Source organism: Caretta caretta, chromosome 6 (assembly GCF_965140235.1).
Source record: "Caretta caretta isolate rCarCar2 chromosome 6, rCarCar1.hap1, whole genome shotgun sequence".
Lineage (NCBI taxonomy): Eukaryota > Metazoa > Chordata > Testudines > Cheloniidae > Caretta > Caretta caretta.
The window spans coordinates 70807180-70827090 of NC_134211.1; the positions used below are offsets into that span (position 1 = coordinate 70807180).

A 19911-nucleotide genomic window follows, 5' to 3' on the forward strand; every position below is an offset into this window, starting at 1 on the left:
CGGGAATACTTTCTTGGAAAGTGGACAGTTAACACTCAGCATCCACACAGTCCTTTGATGAAAGGGGGAGATGGCTGTCACCTAATCTAGACTTTAAAACAGTAGCTGCCCTGTAACTGAGGACCTTTTTCTGAGAGGTGCTAACAAAATGCAGCTCCCACAGATTTAAAAGTTGTAGCTGCTCAACATCTGTCAGGATTAGGTCTTGAATTTTTTACACAGGAGCAGAAGTTTTTCATATAGCTTCTCATATAGCTTCTTCACACACATCTGACTGCTGAAAGTAGCCCATGGAAGAAAATCACACAGTCTCTTTATATTAATTCTTTATTACTTCATTGGCTACAGTAGGAATTGATCAGTACAAATCAATCCAGGAATTATATGCAGTTTGTGAGATTACACAACCAATACCTGAAATAGTCACAGGACCTTTCTCCAGTGATGTACTTCTCTAAAGATATTTCAAAGACCATGTGTTACACTGGAATGGCAGTCTCAGGGCTGACCAGGACAATGTCTGCCCACGCCAACCATAATCCCACTTGAGAGTCAACGTTCAAACTGTTCTCAGTGCTAAGGGGAGCTTGTTCAAATAGCAAGGACCGGGTCAGTGTCTGGCATCCTGTTCTTACTGTTCCAGGGAGATTGCAACAAGTAGTCTATGCTTGACCTACTCTGAGGACTGAGCAGGGGCTGTATTTAAATGGTGGCCTCATGAGCGAGAAGATCAATGCTTAACTTCTCCAGGGGCAAGACCAGGCTAGTGTTTGACCTCACTCAAATATGTACTGAATGGGCAAGATTAACACTTGAAGTGCTGTCATTTCCCAGACTGCCATTCAGACAATACTTAGGAGGAGCCCTCCAATCTCCAAAGGATTCATGCATGATTTACCCTTAGAATTGAGTGGGCACATCTCCTTCCCCTTAGAGCTCATCTAATGGCATTGATGGTAGTTTTCCATTATGTGAAGTTTTGACTATACAGCACTTCCCTTGAGCATGTCTGGAAACTGGGACAAAAAAGAATTAATTAATGGGGAAGCTCAATGCCAGTCCTGTGCTAGATGATCCACAGCAATGTCTTGTGTAGGTGGAACACTACAGTCTTCCATGCTACTCCTTGTGGAGGCACCAAACCAGGGTCTGGCCCACCCCTGTCATGCTGACCACTCGGTAGCCATATTTCTCCAGCTTGTCCAACACAATACGGGGTGCATCATTCACATAGTACTCCCAGCTGCAGCCAAAAAAGAAGAAAGGAAACAAGAAGGGAAGGTCACAATGGATGGAAGAGGAACAGCTTCCCTTGCTAAACAGACTTTGTGTCTCCAGCAAAATCAAGTTAATCCTGTGCAAGACACTGCTGTCGCCACTCTGGGATAGAGCCCACCAAATGTGCAATGTCCTGTTATACTACACTGAGACTAACAACCACAGGTTTCAAACTCTGTGAAGCAAATTTTCCCAGAATTAAAGAGCCACCTAAAATTGGAGTGTAATTGTCCAAAACCAGTCTGATTGGGTGCCTCAGCCTTTTAGAAGATTGAGCTGTTGAACCAACTCCCACCTGTGCACTGTTGGGGCCTCACCAAAATGAGGAGAATCCCTTTACTGATCTGAGAGAGGAAGCAGCATTTTATTTCTCTTTGAAGGTCTGCTGCAGGGGACTTGAGACCTGAAATAGGTATTGGTTGAAGGCTTCAAAATCGAGTTTCTTAGGCAGCCAGTGTGCAGAAACACTCATAGCCACACTGCCACAAGGAGAGAAGAGCCCTGTTAGAAGGTGAATACATTCTAGGCAGAACTGGTAGTTAAGGTTGCCTGCCCTTTCCCATTCTATGAGCCTATTTTCAGTTGCTCATAACTTTGACCATTCAGGCTGAAGCTTTCTATGCTGGGTGTCTGCCTCAGGCTGAATTGCATTGGAAAGTTTTCGCAAAAAGTATTCAGACATTCCTAAGGCGGCGATGAGAAATATACACTGTTTGTTTGCTCATGTTAAAAAAAATTCTTAGTTTACGTGAGACGCTCTGGTGCCCCTGTGGTTTGCAACCTGGGCTTGAAATTTGTCAGGGGGAGCCTTTTTCTGTTCTCACGAAGATTCCCAACTTTGACCAAGTTATGAGCCTATGAAAAATCTTGAGTTCACACTGGTTCAGTAGACATACTAGAGTTTTGCAGCTAAATTCTCTGAAGATAGTCTGCACTGAGCATGCTCCACGCAGAGCAGGACTGTCCTTGCAATTGATTCTCCAGGTTGGTCATGGTAACAGAAGCAAGGAGACTGTGCTCTCAGTGCTCCCCCTTGCTGGCAGTCAGGCTGCATGGAGGTGAAAGAAGCCTGACTCAAATGCAGAGGGGACAATGGCCAGAATGGGGAGGGCGACAACAGGAGTAGGTTGGGATAAGGAGCCTGTGGGGTGGAGACTGGGAATGAGAAGGGATGTATGGGGAGACAGACTGGACAAGGGACCAGTGGGGACTGGCTTGTTCATCCAAACTGTGTGCACTGAATGAGGTAGCTATTATTTGGGGGGAGGGGGATGAAGAGTATGATACTGTAATTAGACTGTACCATAATGTATATGCACAAGGGGCTTAATAAAGGTTGGACAGACAACCCTAATTCTGGCATTTCCTAAAATAAGTACTTGACTTTGCATCCTTAATAATGTTCTTTTACTCTAGTTTTTTGGATGTAATGCATATAAAAACTGACTGGAAAAGCTACCTAGTTATCTGCCAGGATATGACCATACCAACAGATATGCTGATAATGATTGGAGCTATGGGATCAGCGTTAAAGCTGTTTGTGGAATCTTAATTATAAATTTCCTGACTTCCAGACACTAAAAAACCCCAAAGAAATTCCCAAAGTTGCTAAAGTTGAGGTTGTAAATTATTACTAAAGTGTGGGGGGGTATTTTTAAAGTATAATAATGCTGAGATGTGAGAGCTTGCTGAAGACTTCTATTTTATTTCTTCTGATACACTACACTTTGTTATAATTATAGGTGTGATATAAAGATATGTATTACAACTGCTTTTGAACTTAATACTTCCCGTAAGAGGCTTTCAACATGCTTTTTAAGTGTCAATTTAGGCTTACATGTTGAGGTAAGTTCCATTATGCAGGTGAAGGAACTGAGGCAGGGAAGTTTTGTACTTGAGCAAGTTGGTGGTGAGCCATGATCAGAACCCCGGTTGGATTCCTTGCCCTGTGCCTTAGTCCCAAGACCCTTCGTTGATCAGACAAAAGAGCATCCTATTTCACTTAAGGATTATAGTCATCAGTGTTTGTAGCCTGTCTGAAACTGTGTGGATTGGCTGTCAGAATTTACAAATTCCTCCCTTCCAGCTAAAAACCAGCAGAGAGAACTATAACTTCAGCAGACATCATGCAGAGCTTAAACTCTGAGCTTACCAAATTACGGTAACCTCAGATGCATCCTGAATAATTCACATTAACCATGAAGCCTTCCAAAACAATAGTGACAGGTACTGCAACTATTGCATGAATGTGCCAAATTGGGAGAGTCTAACCTAAATGATCCGAAGGCTCGAGCTGGAAAAAAAGAGTTACGGTGCTTTTCCAAGCTCAGCCTGCTGGGGACACCAAATGAAACTCCCAGGAGCCTGTGCAGACCTTCAAAATAGGATCACACATGCTCGTTTGGGATTTGGATACACCCTGGAGCAGGGCTAGATTAAGAAATAGGCACAACAGACACATGCTTTGGACTCAGCCTCCCAGCCCTATGGTGTAGGCAAATTCTAAGCTTTCATTTATTTATTTGGGGAAGAAAAAAAAAAAGGTACTATCCTTCATAGTTACAGGAAAAGCCTGGACGTGTGACCCACCTGTAACTGATGCAGTGACGCCTGCTTGAGTCTGCAGCCCGCCTCCAGCAGAACAGCCGTCACAAGGAGGAAAGCTGTCTGGCCCTACACCTACCCCAAAGACAACCAGACCCGCCCTGGGTGGGGAGGTGGCTTAGATGCCCTGCTGGCAATGCAGTACTAGCTCTCCCCTTACTGGGGCTCAGATCTCCTCTCGGCTCCACTCCACAGGTCAGACTGTGGGTGGGAAAAGGTGGTGGTTCTAAAATGAAATGCCACTCTCAGTAAACTGTGCAGCTCTACACAATGTGATCATCTGTCTTTCTTACAGGCAGTGAAATCGTTAATTTTAGTGTTATGATTAGGCACCTGAGTTAACATGGATTCAGGCACCATTCACCTCCCTTAGAGCTTTTATTTCAGGCTCTCTGCAAACTCAGACCTAAATGCATTGGTTTGTGAGTGAGCTTCAGGCTTATAATCAAATGCTGGTTATACAACTTAATTATGGAATCACTACTGTGGATCCAGAACACAGTGAAATCTACCCATTGTGAAGCTTTATTTACAATGAGGTAGACAGAAAATCCTGGAGATGCTTGGAGTTAAGCTTTGCTCTTCCTATAGTAAAGTTTCATGTCATTCTAAACAGGTTCTGCTGGGCTAATGCCCTTGGAATGCAGCAACTGTCCTCAGCGGGAGTGAGCTGCTGCATTCCAAGGGGGTTATTTTCTTCATACTCCCCGTCTCCTCTTGCTCAACCCCAGCAGTGGGAAAGGCAGCACGGAGCTGCTGCTCTTCGCTGTGGCCATCAAGAACTATCCTGTACGCATGCCATCCTAGCAAATGGGTGGGGTGATAATTAGCTTGCACTATTTACAAGACACCTACTAGCCTGAAGCAGATACAAAATATGCAGGGCGGGAGGTGGGTCCTGGGGCCAACTCCCTGGTGAGAAGCCCAGCCCCACTACTGCGGGACAGGAATAGATTCTGGGATTGCTATCAGATGCTGTACCTCTGTCATGATTTGTTTTTGCAACTGCTTCTGACTGGTAGGTGTCTTACAAATTTGAAGCCCGTCCACGTCCCATCCCCGTCTCACCCACCCCGCTACTGGGAGTGACAAGGATATTTTTCGTGTTATTCCTCCTTTAAAAACAAACAAAACCAAACCTGGTGGTGACTGCAGCAGTGAGGTAGGGATGCATCCACTGCTTTACCATAGGCCTCCTTTTTTCTGGGGTCCTCTTCCCCCCTGCATTACTCTATTGCCTGCCCCTGTTTGTAGCCCTGTGGCAGCAGCTCGAAAAACTGAATTTCTTAACAATTTCATTGCCACCCAGTGGTTTTGAATAGCAGCATGAAACTGATTAGAGACTTGTAAATTCCACTCTGTTGCCATTAATTAGGCTAAACTATGGGGCAGAAGAGCTACTAGAACTGTGTCTTCAAATGCAGGAAGACAGCACTGCATTGGTTTATGTTTGGAAGGATCTCTTCAATCACAAGGACTAGAACTTTTTCTTCCCCAACTGAGAATTTAAGTTCTGTAGGGGTAGATAACTTAGGCCTTCATTTGCCAGGATGATGAGTGAGGAAGGAGTTTTGCAAAGCTCTGATCACTAAAGTTTCAGGATACAGGGGGAAATGAGTAGGCGCCTTCTGTGTAATTAATGCTGCTGGGTTTTTTTCTCCTCCTCCACTCAAAGATGGAGGTGGACTCCAGTCAGCAGAGAAATCTAATAGCTTCTCCTCCACTGTTTTAATGATTTTTGTCAAAGAGAAATAAGCAGATCAAGTAAGAATGGACTTTGGATGCAAACAACGTCAGTAACACTTATAAGTTATACTAAAGTGGAAGGTGGTGTCAAAATCAATGCAAGCAGCAAAATAATAAGCAGGGACCTAGAGAAACTAGAACTATGGCCAGAAAACAGCATTAAAAACTCCAGTTGGAAACATACAAACTAATATGTCTGGGGAGAAATTAGAAATTCACTGCCCACTGAAGTCAATGGAAAGGCTCCTATTGATTTCAACGGGCACTGGTTCAGGCACTCAGAACGGACATCTGGACAACAGCAGAGAGTGGCTAAACAGGGTGTCAGCTTGCAATGGACTCTAGCAGCGAAACAGACCAGGAACCAAATCAGGGACCCAGGAAGTGAGTCATTCTCAATGCAGCTCTGGCGAAACTGTACCTGGATTATTGTGTTCAGTTCTGGGCACCTGAGTACCAGAAATATTAATGACTGGCAGGAGTTCAGATAACAGCAACAAAATGATTAGAGGGCTGGATAAAGGACTGAATCATGAGGAAAGATTAAAAAGCGAACTATGCCGAGCTTGGTTGAGCTAGGAGAAGAAAGGTGTGCACCATGATAAGCGCCTACAGATATTTGGAGACCGTAAACAGCAAGGACATTAGGGTGGTAAAATGGGAACATCCCTACAGAAAAAGGAAAGATGTAAGCTTAGCATTAAGAAATGCTTCCTGGCAATGAGATATAATAGTACTGGAGACAGTGACTTGCTGCTGCATCATCCTAGGCAAGTCACTTCACTCCTCTGTGCCTCAATTTCTACCGCTTACATCCTGGGGATAGAGACACTATGGCTACGTCTACGCTGCAATAAAACACTTACGGCTGACCTGTGTCAGCTGACTTGAGCTTGCGGGGCTCAGGCAGCAGAGCTGTAAAACCACAGTTCAGATATTCAGGCACGGGGTAGAGCCAAGCTCTGAGACCCTCCCACATTGTGGGGTCCCAGAGCCCAGTCTCCAGCCCAAGCCCAAATTTCTACACTGCAGTTTTATAGCCCAGCAGCCCGAGTCAGTTGACATGGGTCAGCTGCAGGTGTTTTAATGCAGCGTAGACATAGCCTTGCTGATCTTTGAGACTGGCAGATGAAAAACGCAATACAAATATTATTTGCAGCCGTGTTGGTCCCAGGATATTAGAAAGACAAAGTGGGTGAGGTAATATCTTTTATTGGAGCAGTGTCTGTTGGTGGAAGGGACAAGCTTCTGAGCTTCACAGAGCTCTTCTTCAGGTGTGGGCCCTTTCCACCAAAAGACATTGGTCCAATAAAAGATATTACATCACTACCTTGCCCCTCTCATATAAATATTGTTTTTGTTGTTTGTTTTAAACAGGAAACTAAGAGGCAGTGCAAACTTTATACAGGGCTAACAGCAAAAAAGAGTTCCCAAGTTCTAATCCTAACTCTGCTGCTAATTTGCTAGGTGGCCTTTGGTAAATCACTTAGGTGCCTAAACACCTTTAAAAATCTGACCCTAAATCCCAATGATTTTAGTGGGAGTGAAGCACTAAATACATTAAAAATACCTGACACTTAACCCTATGTGCCTCAATTTCTCCATCTGTAAAGAGTAGGTCAAATTATCTGGAAATCTTTGCAAAGCAGGCCCATTATGGATAAAGTCTATTAACCGGGATTCATGCTGATGACCTTGTTCTTTTGAAGAAAAAACTGGACATAAAGGGATGTTCTCTGGATCCACTGCAATGTTTGTTGAGAGATAGGCTTCGGGGTAGCAGCCTCATTGACAGAAACACTAGTTTCATTACAGGTTTCAGAGTAGCAGCCCTGTTAGTCTGTATTCGCAAAAAGAAAAGGAGTACTCGTGGCACCTCAGAGACTAACAAATTTATTTGAGCATAAGCTGTAGCTCATGAAAGCTTATGCTCAAATAAATTTGTTAGTCTCTAAGGTGCCACAAGTACTCCTTTTCTTTTTGTAGTTTCATTACAGTACACTACTACATCTGTCTTAATGAGACAGACTGGAAGGGCATTAATGGGCCACTTCACCTTGAAAGGTCCCTAGAAATATGTGTTTATTTATGCTAAACAATCTGTGCCACTTTGCATTTAGCTGTAACACTCTAAGTACTTTTCCCAGACCTGAAGAGGAGCTCTGTGTAAGCTCAAAAGCTTGTCTCTCTCACCAAGAGAAGATGGTCCAATAAAAGATATGACCTCACCCACCTTCTCTCTTCAATGAGAAACTTCAAGAGTGAGAAAAGAAAACTGCCTCTGCTAGGTTGAGGGAGGGGTACCTGACAAAGGATTGGGGATGGTGAGGAGAGGGAAGCGGAGAGAGAAGTAGCACAGAAATACTTACAAATGGTTCCCCAGCATGTTCCTCTTAATGGCACCCAGGTAGTCCATCAGATGTTGATCAGAATGTTCATCTCCAACCATTGTGGGTCCAACTTCCTGCAGAAGGAAATTAAAATTCAGCAGATGAGAAAAAATACCATAGTCCGTGCATTTCTTCATCCCACCATTCAAAGGACAGCTTAAACAGAGAAGAGACAAAAAGCCCAAAGAGCAAACCCTTGCCATGCGAGGTAGGGTATGTTCCCCACCCACATCCACGAGAAATGTGAGACTTTGTGGGGAAGGTTATTTCTTGCACTTGTTTGCCAAGTTACACTCCTGCTACCAGGATTGCAAGCAGCACATCTAGGAAGGAGAACTACTGGGAAGGAGATGGAGAGGAGAATCTGTTGTAGGTGGGCAGGAGAGATCATGTTTATTGGAAACCTCTTTGTTCTCTAAATCCTGGTCTACACTACAAAGTTCGGTCAATGTAAGCCACCTTGTGTTGACCTAATAATGCATGTGTCTACGCTTAAATTTGTCTCCCACCAATGTAAGTGTCCCATTATAGTGACACAGTAACATCACTTCCCCGAGTGGCATTGAGCCATGGTTGATGTACTGAGATCAACACACTGCGAGTGAAGACATTGCATTACTATGTCGACCTTAAAAGTCCTCCAGCAGCTGTCGCAGAATGCCCGACACTGACTGCTGTAGTCATAATTGTGAAATCCACTGCCCTAGGGGTCACAGAGACCAGAAGCCCCAGCTTAAAGCCCTTCCAATTTTTGAAATGCCTTTTCCTGATTGTCCTGGTTGGTGAGCACATCTCTATTTGCTCTCCATTGTTCTGTGCAACCACCCAACTGACCAATGCCAGCTACACGCTCCAGCTTGGTGTAAACAGGAGGTATTGGACCTCTGAGGCCTGTGGCAAGAAGAGCTTTTGTGTGCAAGCACAGCTATGGATCAGCTGTAGAAATGTGGATGTCTACGAGCAGATTGCATGGGAGATGCAGAAGGGTACAGCAGGGACCGGCACCAGTACTGTGGGAAAGCGAAGGAACTGTGGCAGGCGTATCGGAAGGCCAGCAGTCGATCCAGTGGAGAGCCTCAGACCTGCCACTTTTACAAAGGCTGCATGCCATGCTTGGTGAAGACCCCACTACCACCCCACAAACGACCATGAAAACCTCTGAGGAGCCCAAGTCACAGTCCCTGGCATGACCAGCAAGGACGAGTAGAAGGTGGAGGAGGATGGGGGACATGCGACCGGAGGGTCCAGCTATGCCATGATCCAGCACCTGTTTGAGACTCCACTGCAGCCCAGTCAATCCTGGCAGTTGATCATCGGCGAGCCCAATGCAGGGGAAGGAATTTTGTGTAAGTGTAACTGTATTTCCCATCACAATGATGTACTGATGGCACCTCAGTGTAACAGGACACAACTAACAACTGCTAATTAATTTACTCATACTAGAAGAGGTATAGGTACAACAGAGGTAGAGTTATCTGTTTGTCATTCCCCTGTAATGTTCCTTGCTTATGTCCCTTGAATCCTCTGAGAGATCTCAATGGAACTTCCATGGAGGTACTCTGCAACCCTCTGCCAAAGGTTTCCAGAGATGGCAACCTTATTACTCCCTCTGCTGTAGGACACTTTCCCACACCAGTCAGTGCTAACTTTGGCAGGCACCATTGCAGCATGCAGGCTAGCAGCATGTGGGCCTGGACAGCTTCGGGACATCAGCAGTATCTGTGCTCTCTGTGACTTTGTTACCCTCAGGAGTGAGATCTCAGCTAAATCATCACCGCCTGTGGGAAATGGTACCAGTATTCAGTGCTCTTAGCCTACACTCATAGTTTCATGCAACCAAGCAATTGCCTCCTCATTTCCCTCACTTCTAGCAAGCCATATTCAATATCGCTGCCGCTGTGAGTAGCACCGTGCACAAGCATTCCAAAGCAGAAATGTCAGCAAGCATGTCTTGTTTAAAACTTTAGGGGAGCAAAAGAAGGGAATTCTGAACCTTAACTTTTACTGTTCATCGTGACTATACTGATAACAGTGCCTGCAGCTGCACACATTGCAGACGGTATGGAGAAGGAAGGCCCAGGAGTCCCAGCAGGAAAAGGAGAGGGAGATGTACCAGGACATAATGGGGCTTCTCCAGCAGCAAGTCAAAATGCTGGAAACTCTTGTGGACCTACAGGTTCACCAATCCCAAGCTCCTCTCCTTTTGCAGTCCCTGGAGAACTCCATTGCAGCACTTCCCTACACACCCCAGCGACACATGGCATCAGGGGGGCCACGTCCCTATTCTACCCCAGGGAACATTAAGGACAACTAGTTTCACACCTACTGACCTGTGAGAGCCACAGCTACTGTATGTGTAGGTAACATGGGCATTACAATTCTTTCCCCTTGTTAAGTGTTGTTTCATTAATTTATTAAGTTTTCAGTGTATTTGCTTTTAAATTGCACAGATTTTTCTTTGCACTGATTTTGTTACTGAATAAAAATTATTTGGAAAACAATTCATCTTTATTGGTTCAAAATCTATGCTGCAGAGTGCCTAACACCCACTTACTTGATACTCATAGGCTCAGTAACAAACAGTGTAATTATCATAAATGTACAGCAAACACCAAAAAATTACTAGATGCATTGTGAGAGTTATATTCAGAGATGCACACCAAGCACCACGCAATTCCTAACGGGCCCCAAAACAGCAGGCCAGGTAGAGCACAATACACCACCACACATTGCTGAGTTTGAACAGCCGGACACAAGGGCTATTAGAAGAGCTCAACTTGGAGCTTTATGGGTCAGGGAGGCTTTGAAAGAGCATTTTAACAGTGAGACACAGTAAACAGCAGCTCCAGCTCCACCTCAGCCACTTTTCCCCCTTTGCTTCACAATTATTATGCAGGATGCAGCAGGCAGCTATAGCCATTGGGATGCTTTTTTCACTGAGATCTAATCTTGTGAATAAAAAGCACCATCGTCCCTTCAATCTACCAAAAGTTTATTCAACTGTCATTCTGCATCTGCTGAGCCGGAAGCTGAATCTTTCCCTAGTGCTGTCGAGATGGCTGGTGTACAGCTTCATGAGCCAGAGGAAGGCTGGGTCCCCCAGGACCACTATTGGAATTTCAACATAGTAATAATCCACCAGTCCAGAAAGAAAGTCCCTGATTGTAGCTTTCTGAACAGTCCTGTCGTCTTAAAGATGGGAGCGTCATGCACCTTTCCTGACCAGCCAACACTGATGTTGGTGAAGCATCCCCGGGTGATCCACTCACACTTGCATAACCATAGAAAAGTAGCTCTTTCTGTTTTATGTATTCTGTGGCAAGGTGGTCTGATGCCAAAATGGGGAAGTGTACACTGTCTATTGCTCTACTGCAATTCTGGATCCCATAGCTGCAAATCCATCCACTATGTCCTGCACATTGCCAAGAGTCATAATCCTGCATAGCAGGAGATGATTAATGGCCCTGCACACTTGCATGAGAGTGGCCCCCACGGTGAATTTTTTAATTCCAAAATGATTTCCCACTGATTGGTAGCAATTGAATATTGCAAGTTTCCACAGTGTGATCACCACTCATTTCTCCAGTGCCAATGCAGCTCCCATTTTGATGTCTCTGAGTTGGAGGGCTGGGGCGAGCTCGAAACACAGATCCAGGAATGTGGAATTGCGCATCCGAAAGTTCTGTTGTCATTGCTTGTCATCCCAAGCCTACATTACAGTGTGATCTCACCAGTCAGTGCTCATTTCTCGGGCCAAGAACGGACACTCCCCCATCTGCAGATGCTCTGTGAATGCCACCAACAACCTTGAATTGGTTCTCGCTATGTCCCACAGCAATCTGACCGTCAGGCAATCATCATGTTCCCTGCTGATTCAGTTATTCTTGCAGCTCTGCTAATACCAGGGGATCGTGCATCCTCTGCTTGCAACATGTATGACAATAGTGCAGAGCTGTGCAGACACCATGGTTCTGTCAGAGATGGCAGACAGCGAGGAGCATGGTGCAGGTTCGTGGGATTTTTAAAAAGGCATGAAAAGTATGGGATATAGATGACATTACAGGATGGAGACAGTTGCATGCTGGGAAGTTGACCCCTGGTTCCCAGTCACCCCTTCGTGACTTGTTTCTGCCCCACCACACATTGCCAAAACCTCCCAAAAAACAGTGCACTGGACAGTGGCAGGATGCATACTGGGATACAAGCCCTCCTGGTGAGTACATGCACCGCCGACACAAGGACCCAAGGATGCATGCACACAAGCGATATACTAACTGCGGAGGCTTTATGCCGACATAACTTATGTTGACCAAAGTTTGTAGTGAAGACACTCAGGGTATGCCTACACTTCAATTAAAAACCCGCGGCTGGCCTGTGCCAGCTGACTCAGACTCGCAGGGCTCAGGCAATTTAATTGCGGTGATGTTTGGGCATCAGTGTGATGTTTGGCCTCAGGCTGGTGCCCAGACTCTAGGACCCTGGGAAGTGGGAGGGTCCCAGAGCTCAGGCTGCAGCCCGAGCCCGAACATCTACACCATAATTAAACAGCCCCTTAGCAGGAGCTCCAAGAGACAAGGGCCAGCCAGTGTTTGCTTACTGATGTTGTTTGCCCACTTAAGCACTTCCAACAGGACACAGGAGCTGTCTCCTCTCCCAATGGAAGTGAGAGCCTTAGGCATATTGCTCTAGCAGAGCCCTCTGCTGGCTGAACAAGGAGAGGTGCAGATGGGGTTTCAAAAAGATCCTTCTTCCAGAGGAATTCTCTAGCAGACAAATGTGGTTTCATGAAATGAGAGGAAGATGCTGGTGACCATGTCTGGGAATAACCAGGTACAGAGACATGCCAATGAAATGTAAAGTGATTGGCATGTACTCTTTAAAGCGAAGAAAAACAAATGGGATGGAGGTAGGAAGACAGAGGTGCTTTACATTGTGCCATGTATATCCCAACTGCTTGTATTAAAGAGCATTTACATTGTGCTACAAATATGTCATTTTACAGAACATTCTCTGCCCCAAAGAACTTCACAAACCAAGGTTGTAATTATACTGTAATGTGTAAGGCGGGGGGCTAGGTTAAAACATGGTAGCCCTGGATACAATCAGAACACGGGTCAGTCTTACAACATGGATGAGACCAAACCATGTTTTAACCTTGTTCCTGAATTATACTATGGCTCTGGGCTTTTGCATGGCCGTTACCAGACTATATTGATTATGGTTAAAACAGTTAGTTCCCATCTACACCGTAAGAATGAACTGTGTTTTAACTATGTCTGGGGACAACAGTCTTGTAACAGAGTCCTCCAACATAATAGAAATTACAGGGCTAACAGGAACTAAAGACAACAGTCCAGGAGGAGAGTGCATTTGGTGAGGAAAGGAGGACTCGAGAACAAAGCACCTTAAACACCTAATACTCTGCCTGTCTGTAGCACTTCCAGCCACAGAATTCAGAATGCTTTACAGCCATTTATTTTTTAGTCTTCACAACCTTTGTGAGGTAGTCACTTATCACCCCTACTCAGGGTGGATTGATTTAAATCAAGGCAATTTAAATCATCTAATGGAAAGCCTTGATTTAAATAACTGATTTTAATAAACTCTTCCATTTGTGCTTCAGTTATTTTCTAAAGAAAGGTGCATTCTCATTCATTGATATAACCACTAAAACATAGAATCATAGTACTCGAAGGAACCTCAAGAGGCCATCTTGTCCAGTCCCCTGCACTCATGGCAGGACAAGTATTATCTAGATCAGTGGTTCCCAAACTTCTTCCGCTGCTTGTGCAGGGAAAGCCCCTGGTGGGCTGGGATGGTTTATTTAACTGCCGCATCCACAGGTTTGGCCAATCGCGGCTCCCAGTGGCCGCGGTTCGCTGCTCCAGGCCAAAGGGCGCTTCTAGAAGCGGCGCGGGCCGAGGGACATACTGGCCACTGCTTCCAACAGCTCCCATTGGCCTGGAGCCGCGATTGGCCGAACCTGAGGACGCGGCAGGCAAACAAACCAGCCCGGCCCGCCAGGGGCTTTCCCTGCACAAGCGGTGGAACAAGTTTGGGAACCACTGATCTAGACCACTGCTGACAGGTGTTTGTCTAACCTGCTCTGAAAAATCTCCAAATCTCACATGTTGATTTATAACTAAATAGAGCCTCTACACTGGATTTGTTACATCTTTTTGCTACCTTGCAGGGTACACTAAAACTACAGACATTTATACAAGCAATGATATAGCTTAATATTTTCAGATTCTTATTTCTTAATTGTACATTTTTAGTATGTTTGAAAATGGTGAATGATATATTTCTTTTATTTACTAGATAATTAACTTTTTGCTTATGATTTGTGTTATGCTGCATTAGCGTGGTAACTGGAATTTAATTAAACACACAAAACAGCATATGACATTTATTTTTATTATGCAAAATAAGCCCTTAATACAGTACACGAACTATTGTGCCACACTTATGAAGCTTGATCTCAAAAGCCGGATGTTTTCCCCTGATTCTTTATATTAAAAAACAGTCTTTAACTCAAGGTTTCTGATATAAGCTCATGGATTCAGCATATTTAACTTTTATGTAAATATTTAGACATTATCATAAGTTTTGTATTAAATTCAGATTTCATTTTAAACCAGTTTATTTTTAAAAAGAAAAATTATTTAAATAACAAAGCTAAAAAATCCAGTTTAAGTTTTAAAAAAATCTAATTTTTTATGGTCTCAACAAAAAAAAATCTATTTTTATCCACCTTGGCCCTATTTTTACAGAAACAGAAATGGAGGTACAGTGTCTAAGTGACTTCTGTGAGGCCACAGAATGAGAAACCAATAATCCTGGCTCCTTGTCCTCTATTTGACAGAGCATTATCAACTGCTACAACTGGCCATGAAGGACAGGTGCTGTATCCAAGAGGGGGTCTCTCCCACATGTTCTGGAACCTAGTACAGCCATCACTAGACCATAGGCACCAAATGCAATAGTTAAAAGCTCATTTTAACTACTTAAACTTAGTTAAGAAGAGCATGAGGGTAAAATTGACATTGTGTCAAAGGATTTTACTGCCCCAGGCAAACGGGAAATATTTGCTCTTCCTCATCACAGGTCGATTACATTTCTGGCCGGCTGTATGGTAGAGCTGGCAGTGGATAGAAAGCAGCAGCAGAAAGTAGTTGTCTCTGGAGCCATCAAGGTTGAAGGAGCAAGAAAATATGATGATTTTGTTTTTACAAGAGAGATGAATGTTGGAGCCCAGAAGTTCCATGGAATTTCAGAAGGGGAGAACCAGGGGTGTGCCCAGAGGGGATGAAACAACCCCAAACAGTCTAGAAGTACAGACTCAGGGCCTGATCTTGCTCCTACTGAAGTCAATGGCAGTTTTTCCATTTTGCCCTTGACTTCAATAGGGGGAGGAGCCATAGGCGGTGAGTTATATGGGCCCATGATGCCCATGCTCCACCAATATTCAGGAAGGTGGGCCTGGCTTCACCAATGTTCGGGCTTATATTTTCAGAGCCGTCCCCGTCCATAGGACCGACCAGGGCAACCACCCCAGGCCCCACGCTTTGCGGGGCCCTGCACTTCAGGAGGATGCAGGGTCCAGGGCGGCCTGGGGAGTTAGCGATGGGCCTGGTGCCGGCAGCAATGAGCGACCCAGCCAGCTCCGCTCCGCCTCTTCCTGTCCCTGCTCTGCCCAGCTCCCACTCCACCCCTTCTCCCCAAACCCCCGCCTCTTCCTGTTCCATCTCCTCCCCACCCCCCATCCCACCCCTTCCCACAAGGTTCAGCCCCGCCTCTTTCTGGCTTCCGCCCCCTTCCCCAAGCAATGCCAGGAGCTGGCGGGGCAGAGCAGGCTGTGGCCGGGTCACTCGCTGCTGCCAGCACCAGGCCCCCTGCTAACCACCCAGGGCACCCTGGACCCTGCATCCCCCTAAAGCGTGGGGCCCCCAAAGCGCAGGGCCTGGGGTGATTGCCCCAGTCCGTCCTATGTATGGGACGGCTCTGCTTGGACCCGTTCTGGGCACTGCCGAAAATTATACAAACCTGGCGCCCATAGGAGGAGCTGTTTTCAGGTCAAGTCTACATTAGAAAAGGTTGGCTGATAGAGCTCTATTGGCATACCCTCCTACTATAGATGCAGCTTGTAGCTGGCAAAAGAGTGCTTTGGCTGCTATAGCTTATACCTGTGCTCTGAACGGAATAAGCTACAGTGCCAAAAGCACTTGTTTGCCAGCTACAAGCTGCATCTACGCTAGGATATACAAGTATTGTAAAAAATAAAAAACAACCCACACCCCTCTAATAGATGTTACTATACTGGCAAGTTTTAAGTGTAGACCTGGCCTTAGTGACAGAGAAGAGAGGGGTTATGCCAAGGAAATAGCAAGGTCTGTGAACAAGAAAGGAACAGAGCCTGGAGACCTTGTATTGATTTCCATGAACTAACCTTAGGGACACATCACGTACTTGCTGTCCCTGAAACGTGGGTTCAGGGTAATGGTGGGCAAAGGCACCGTTACAGAAGCAAACAAACTAGCAGCCCGAAGCTGTGCACCTTGACCCACTACTGGTTTAGCAATGAAATTACCGGACAGTAGAGGCAGCTAAGTCCAGCACAGTGGCAGCCATGCCCCCCTCCTTCTGGCCATTGCCAATGTGGACCAGGTGAAAGCAGGGATTTTTTTTTTTTTATGATTGTTTTTTTAAAATGTACATTAGCCCACTACTGATTTCAGTTGTTGTTTCACTTGTGGACCAATGACAATTTTAAGCTCTATAACATTTGCTATATCCCACTGAAGAGCTGAGATCCCAGACTCTCCAGTGACACATCAGAGCACCCAATTCTGCAATTGGATCCACTGGAGTGGATCTCTGTGCCATGCAAAGACCCATTGATTCCAAGGGAACTCTAAGAGGGGACAGGAGTTTGCCCACAGCAATCCAACTGCAGGACTGGGAGCCAGTATTTGTAATTAGCTCTGAGGATTTATGAAATGGAGACATGAATACTGTGACTATGTCACACACACACACACTCATTTTCCTACCATCCAAAGCTTATCTGTGGTAAGTAAGGCAACCTGGCCATGCAGACACAGAGATATGAAAATCTGTACCAATAAAACTTTTAAAAGCACTGGAAATAGCAAGTATTATACTGAATTATAAACAAGACGAGATGGTGTGTGGCTATTTGGGATCATCTACATAACCTGTGAAGGGTTAAAGCATCTTCCCCAAACCCATTACAGTAAACAGGACAGCCTTTATTCCACTACACACCATCATGTTTTCTCGCTGTATATAAAAAACATGCAGTTTCAGGAGGGTGTGTAATAGGAGCAGTTCTTCCACTACCTGAGTTTGTATTTTAAGCTCTATAACATTTGCTATATCCCACAAGTACTGTATTGTATACAGAACTCCTGACCACAGGTTACTTTGTTTGTTTCACAGTCGAGTTCTTCTTATTGCAAAAACCACATCCTCATATTCTGGACTTCAGTCAACATTTACAAGTCTCCCCTTTAAAAAATAAAGAAAACAAAACTTTTGTCTGCTTTTCCGGCTTTATCCAAACAGCACCTGACACTCTATTAGCAATCACTGTGTTTCCTGACCTGTGTGAACCAGTGTTTTTGTCCTGTACATGACTAGATTAGACAAGCAGGCTATAGACTAGTTGGAGTGCCCAGAGCACAATTGTCAGATAAACATCCCTTTCCACAGTACTATGCTAGCAACAGTATTTAAACATGGTTTCAACGGTATTGTTGCATGTTCAACATGCGTAACCTGGTCAGACTTCCTATTTCCCTCGGTAGGGCCATCAGGCAGAGGAGCGGAGGCAGGACTATTTGCAGGGAATGGTGAAAATCGATGGTGAAGGCGGCCACATGTGCTGATTTGTTGGATGGCAGGACAATTCCTTCTCAGACACTCTCAGGCTCTAACAGCTAGTTTCCTTTTGCCCCCATAAATTACCTCTGAGCTATGGACTATGTTTCTTCCTATTCAGTCAGAGCCCTAAGGGCTTGCCAACACTAGACTTTTGTAACTGACTGCCTGTTAACTCGAGGTACAGAAGTCTAGCATAGACATACCCTGAATGATGCCCACATGAGACACCCAGGAAAGGGAGAGGACAGTCCGTTGGGGTTTTTCCTCTCCAAGTTCCAGTCAGTGCCCCAGAGACAGTTATCTGGCTATGTGCAAGACTCTAAGTGTAAACCATGTATCCTGGGAAAGGGGAGGGAATTTATCAAGCCTGGTACAAGTGTCAAAACACAACCAGGTAACACGTGCCAGGATCTACCTTGGGTAGGGGAAAGACAGCAAAGAGGAGAAGAGTCAAGGACTATATTAGCTGCACAAGTAGGCAACAGTACAGCACACCCCTAGTGGAGAGTAGAAAGTCAGCTGCCACCCAGCTGTTTGGAGAAGGTACCTACACAGCTGGACAACAGTACTGTACATTGAACTCCTGGAATGCGGGGTGAGAAGGCAATCAGCTGCCATCCAGCTGTTTGCAAAAATACTAGTTACCTCCAAAGCTGGCCAGCAGTATCTTAATACTACAGGAGCAATTCAGGTGCCATCCACCTATTTTTAAAATGCATTAAAATCTCTGTACAGCTAGGCAACGGTAATATACATGGCATCCTGGAATTAAACTTGGGGGGAAGGAATCAGCTGTCACCCAGATGTTTGCAAAGCTACTAAATTACCTGCACAGCTGAACAGCAGTACATCGCACCCCTAGAGAGGGGAAATCAAGTGTCATCCAGCTGTTTGAAAATTCAAACACAAACAAATCGTCAAGCCTGGATTTTATACCGACCGCCAGCAGCAGACAAACAAAACCATGCACTAGAAATAAACCAGGCACCGTGTCAGAAACATTAATGAGAAGCAGCTGCCACCAGGGACAAGCGTGGGCTCAGGAGAGAGGGCACGATCCGCTCCGGAGTGCGTCTGGCGCCCCGCGCAATCTGCTTGGTGCCGCCACAAACCCCGAGTGAGGCCAGAACTCGCCCTGCTGCCATGATTCAAACCACGGAAGTCGTTCCCGGCCCTGCCCCTCTACGCCTGCATTTCTCAGTAATCTCCAGCTCCCGCCCTTGCCGGGGACGGGAGAACGGCTGCAGGCTGGGCTCCTCTGGAGGGGGAAGGAAGGGCTCGGTCCGGATCCCGTTACGCCAGGCACTCGCCCGCCCGCTAGGAAGGCGGAACAGCGGCCCCAGTGGGAGAGGGGTGCAGGCAGGGAGAGGGTGCGACACCCCCCGCCATGCGCCGGCAGCGCACACTCACCATGCGGATCTGCGTGCTGATGAGAACGTAGGGCATGATCCCGGCTACCCCCGGCCCCAAGGTGGAGTCTAGTGCCCACCGCTCCCGATCGGAGTCTGCCTCTACCTCCAGCCCCAGCTTAGCCTCCCACACGTGACACCCCGGCCAGCCGCGGCCACACCCCCGCCCGGGGCAGCCTATAGCCCGAGGGGACTGGGCGCACTGCAGCGGGGGGAGCGGCGCAGGACCCTTCCCTTTGCCCTCGTGCTGCCGGGGCTTCTCCCAGGGCTGGCTGCAAAGGAAGCAGGCGCTCCCCGCACCTGAGCGAGCCTCGCAGAGGCGTTGGCGAGGAGGGCTGCGTAGTGTGTGGCCGCCAAACTGGGGCACTGAACACGAGGGAGCTCTCCAAAGGGCATGGGGGAGCCCGGACGCGTCTGCGGACAAGGCCCCCAAGCAGAGGGCTGGGTGGTTGGCAAGCTAGAGAGGTCCTGGGGAGTCAGTCCATGGAAAGTTTTGAAACCCAGGAGGGCTGTCTTGCATTGGATACAGAGATAGTTAGGGAGCTGGTGTAGCTAGAGGAGGGCAGGGGCCCTGCTTT

General features: G+C 46.2%; 1 protein-coding gene across 2 annotated transcripts; it reads right to left on the reverse strand.

Annotated features, from left to right (window-relative positions):
* Positions 1–313: 313 nt before the first annotated feature.
* Positions 314–19493, reverse strand: GCHFR (GTP cyclohydrolase I feedback regulator). 2 transcript variants are annotated; one of them, XM_048852685.1, is made up of 3 exons: positions 19335–19493; positions 7998–8092; positions 314–1243 (listed from the first exon to the last, which is right to left on the reverse strand). In XM_048852685.1, exons 1-3 carry the CDS (start codon positions 19368–19370, stop codon positions 1120–1122), a joined length of 255 nt encoding a protein of 84 aa, XP_048708642.1. In that variant the 5' UTR covers positions 19371–19493; the 3' UTR covers positions 314–1119. The 2 variants fall into 2 exon arrangements, with proteins under 2 accessions (XP_048708642.1, XP_048708643.1); XM_048852686.2 differs by lacking the exon at positions 19335–19493 and adding an exon at positions 18752–18815.
* Between the last annotated feature and the right edge of the window lie 418 nt (positions 19494–19911).